General features: G+C 41.0%; 1 protein-coding gene and 1 non-coding gene across 2 annotated transcripts in view; one reads left to right on the top strand and one right to left on the bottom strand.

Annotated features, from left to right (window-relative positions):
• GUCY2D (guanylate cyclase 2D, retinal) overlaps positions 1-4693 on the bottom strand; it is a 42196-nt gene that overhangs the window by 18216 nt on the left and 19287 nt on the right. The window contains exon 6 of the mRNA XM_018564797.1: positions 1735-1866. Within this exon, the coding sequence (XP_018420299.1) occupies positions 1735-1866 (132 nt within the window). The remainder of the gene's footprint in view (positions 1-1734; positions 1867-4693) is intronic.
• TRNAW-CCA lies at positions 4005-4076 on the top strand. The gene has a single exon. It is a non-coding gene; the product is annotated as a tRNA-Trp (tRNA).

Here is a 4693-nt window from a genome sequence, read left to right as displayed (position 1 = left end):
CCTTTCATACAAGTGATCTGATCAGATCACTTTATAAAAAAAAAGAGCGGCGGCTCCACACTATACATTTAGCTCTGCTTGTCAGGAGCAGGGCTAAATGTACAAAAAAAATCTTATGGACCGAAAAATACGGTAATTTTAGGTACTTTCCTTTTTCATATATTTTTGGTGTATTTTGAGGTTACTTAGACAACATGAAAAAAATTGGACACTTGAAAATTTAAAGTGACAGTAATACAAGCATGAATCTACTGTTAAAAGTGCAAAATATATTATAAACATCAAAAACCAATGTTTCCTGGATGTATCTTTGTTTTTGTTTTTTCTTTGTCACATAATGTGCGATCATTATCATGCATGCTGGGATTAAAAAAGAGATAAGCCAAAAATAACTACCCCCGAAAATCCAAAAGAAAATACAAACTAGGGATGCACCGATACCAAGTACAGTACTCGGTACAAGTACAAGTACAGATACTTTTCCAGCTCCAAGACTAGACTAGAGAAACATTCGAAAGTTAGGAGGCCGCTGTCATTTGTAAGGAGCACACGGAGCTCCCGGGATTTGTACATCTCTGGTTTAATGTATGCTTTTGTTTTTATAAACATATATAAAGGGATGCAGCGATACCATTTTTCCAAGTACAAGTACTGATACTTGCCCAAGTACTCACAGATACAAGTACTGATACATTTTAGTTTATTGTCATTTGACAGTTTTTATAAAACAATACAGACTAATGATTTCAGGACTGTGGTGGAGCGCCAGAGCCCGGTCACAGCTGCAACCGCTGCAACCCTGGGAGTTCTCATGAAAATGGCAAGTATCGGCACTGGTATCAGTGCATCCCTAATACAAACAATGTTATTTCTTATTACATTTAACTGTTTCATGAGTTTTTATGAAACAATTGAAAAAAAAAATCGGTACTGTACATCTGCAACACTATACAGTACTGTACTAATGCAGTACAGTACTGTATAGAGTTCCTCGCTTAACAACCAATTTGTTTAACGACCTGGTCGTAGGAACGGAACTCGGTCGTTCAGTGAGGAATACCTGTACAACAAAAGGAATAATAATAAAAAAAGCTGAACTAATTGTACATTGTCATTTAAAAATGTTTTCAAGTTGCAATTCAGACTCCTTTTTCCCTTGTCCGAAATAAATCAATAAATCCTAAAATAAAATAAAAAAGGGCAAAAAAAAAAACACACAAAATGAACCCTAAAAAAAATAGAAATTTTGGTAAAACGGAATCATGAGTACTGATAAAACACAACGGAGGACACTTATCAATCCAGTTGTACATCAAGGCAATGTTAAAGGAGAACTATGAGGCGAGTGCTTTTCACTCACCTCATAGTTCTAGCCGACCTGTGACAATGAGACTGTCACAGGTCGGCTCAGTAGATCGGGAGGTGAGCAAACACATGCTGGTGTTCGCTCACTTCTCGATCCTGTCACGGCTCTCTGCCCTGACAGGGGAGGGGATGGATTCCCCCCTCCCATCCGCCAGTGCTGACTGGCGGAACGGACGGGGGAGGGGGCAGGTACAGCTGGCTCTGCCTCTAGATAGGCAGAGCCATCTGTCACTCACGCAGCTGGGCGGATCTCGACATCGATATATATATACACACACAATATACTTTCTTACTTAAAGTCTGACTTTCCCCTCAGACTGTATACTTCTTTTGTGCATGTCACCACATTCTGCGACAGCAAAGGCTTACCTCATATATGGCCACACTTGTAGTGTAGGGTGTAGCTGCTGCCATGCTTTTCCCGGAAATTGAGTGTCGGGGAGTTCTCATGTCACATACGCTTTTTCCTAACAAGCTTGATCTGCTGCCTTCGGTTATTTTCTAAGAATAAAATGTATTGGAAAAGGATTTATCGTTATTTTTAGACTTCTAAACATATGAATGAGATGAGAACTTGATGGATTAAAATGAATGAAACAATCTAATGTTGCCACCACACTGTATGGTGAAAAGTTTGCGGACACCTGACCCTTACACCATTATGAGTTGTTGAACATCCTATTCTTAAACCAGGGGCAATAATATGGATTCCATCTTCCTCCTTTGCACCTATAAAAGCCTTCACTCTCCTGGGAAGGATTTCCACAGAAGAAAAAGTGAGGTATTGATGTTGAAAAATACTTGGCTCTCAATCAGCTTAAGAGTTCATCCCAAAGATGTTAAAACACTAGAGTTCCTCCACACCAAACTCATCAAACCATGTCTTTATGGAGCTGGTTTTATGTACAGGAGCACAGGCATGCTGGAACAGAAAATATTCTTCACCAAATTCCAACCACAAGGTTGAAAGAGAACAATTGTGTTCTTCTGTCTTGAGAGGTCTGCCCCCCCCAGAAAGATCCTCCACACCAAACTCATCAAACCATGTCTTTATTGAGCTGCCTTTGTGCACATGGGCACAGTCATGCTGGAACATAAAAGGTTCTTAACCAAATTGTAACCACAAAGTTGATAGAGTTCAATTGTGTTCTTCTGTCTTGAGAGGTCTGCCCCCAGAAAGATCCTGCTCATCAAACTCAGCAAACAATGTCTTTATGGAGCTGCCTTTATGCACAGGGGCACAGTCATGCTGGAACAGAAAAGGTTCTTCACCAAATTGTGACCACCAGGTTGGAAGAGAACAATTGTGCTCTTCCGTTTGAGAGGTCTGCCCCCAGAAAGATCCTCCACACCAAACTAATCAAACCATAGAGCTGCCTTTGTGCACAGGTGTACAGTCATGCTGGAACAGAAAAGGTTCTTAACCAAATTGTAACCACAAGGTTGAAAGATAACAATTGTGTCCTTCTGTCTTGAGAGGTGTGCCTCCCCAGAAAGATCCTCCTGATCAAACTCATCAAACCATGTCTGTATGGAGCTGCATATGTGCTTATTTAGAAGCTGCCTCTTGGCATTGTATAATGCTGCCACCACGTGTCTCTCAATCAGCTTAAGAGTTCATCCCAAAGGTGTTCAAACACAGAGTTCCTCCACACCAAACTCATCAAACCATGTATTTATTGAGCTGCCTTTGTGCACATGGGCACATTCAAACCAGAACAGAAAAAGTTCTTCACCAAATTGTAACCACAAGGTTGAAAGAGAACAATTGTGTTCTTCTATCTTGAGAGGTCTGCCCCCAGAAAGATCCTCCACATCAAACCATGTTTTTATGGAGCTGGCACAGGGGCACAGTCATGCTGGAACAGGAAAGGTTCTTCACCAAATTGTAACCACAAGGCTGGAAGAGCACAATTGTCTAAAATGTATTTGTATGCTGTAGCATAAACAGCACCCTGGGCAGGAGGCCCTGCAATAAATTCAACTTACAATTCATACCTGTTTCCCGGGGACAGTGCCCGTTTTGAGAGGTCAGCCCCCGGAAAACAAATGTCCCCTACAGGCCTTTCTTACACATCCCAAGATTTAGTATTATTTATCAGCTGCCACTTGGCATTGTGTAATGCTGCCACACACTTAAAGTCTTTCCTCATTAAGCTCCGAGGGCTGAATGAGAAAAAGCTCTGGATTCCCCCATCCATGCTGTTGGCAGGCTATTGCATTCTGACAAAGAGCAACCTTCTCCTCCTCCTAGTAATTAGCATGAATGGAGGCTTTTTTGTCATTTAACTGCTAATGTTGTCTTCCATAATGTGTCACTGACCTTCTGATTTTTATTGAGTTTATATAATTCCGGGGAAGCAAAATTGCAATCTTGCTACTTTTTTTTATCCCCTGATGGCCTTTACAGGGTCTGAAACTGAAGGTATTGTTAACACTATGCTTTAACTGAGCTAACCAGCGTGAGATTGCAGGCCTAGTTATCTGATACATTTGAGTAAACATATACTGAAATGTATTTGCAGACTAAGAAATCCTTGGAATACAAATCAGGCAACACAGCAGCTGTTCCTATTAGTGACAAGGACATGTATAGTAGCGATCCCAAAATAGGAAAAAGGCCACCACTATAAATAACTGACCTCGTGGCGCAACGGTAGCGCGTCTGACTCCAGATCAGAAGGTTGCGTGTTCAAATCACGTCGGGGTCAAGTTTTGACAGTTGGCTTTGTAGTTGAAGTTGCTTACAAGATAACGGAAAATGTAATCATACTTACCGTAATTTTATTTTCCTGGTTATACTCCATGGCAGCGCTGGGCTCCATTTGTCAGCGTTCATGATTCCCCCCTTTTGAAAAAGTGAAAGCACGAAACGCGTCAAGGAGGATCTGTCTTCACCGCTCACAGCTAACAGTCTGCCACTGATTTTATGCTCGAACAACTCGTCTGTGCAACTCGTCTGAGCCTGCCAGAGGGAGGAAAAAAGCAGACCAGATCTTTTGAGAAAGGAGGACGGATCACAAGAAACCATAGGACTTTCCGGATTCTATGAATTATCCCTGGTTTGAGACGTTTTGAACTGACCACTCTGAACTGACTGCTCACTAAGATCGATGCCGGTATTTTAGTTAAATTAACCCCGCATTTAATCTTTGTCTTTGAGAGGAATCAGAGTGCATGGAGTAGCACTGTATATGTGATAATTTTTCATACTGTTTAATTTCTATTATTTAAGTGTTCGTACTATATTTAAAATTCGTCACGATTTAGAGATTGGGATTTTAGAATTTGTTTTTGTTGTTCTTATACACGACCAATCTGTGACACC

This window comes from Nanorana parkeri, unplaced genomic scaffold (genome assembly GCF_000935625.1).
Source record: "Nanorana parkeri isolate BGI_ZX_2015 unplaced genomic scaffold, ASM93562v1 scaffold784, whole genome shotgun sequence".
Classification (NCBI taxonomy): domain Eukaryota; kingdom Metazoa; phylum Chordata; class Amphibia; order Anura; family Dicroglossidae; genus Nanorana; species Nanorana parkeri.
This window is presented reverse-complemented; position numbering and strand designations above follow the sequence as displayed.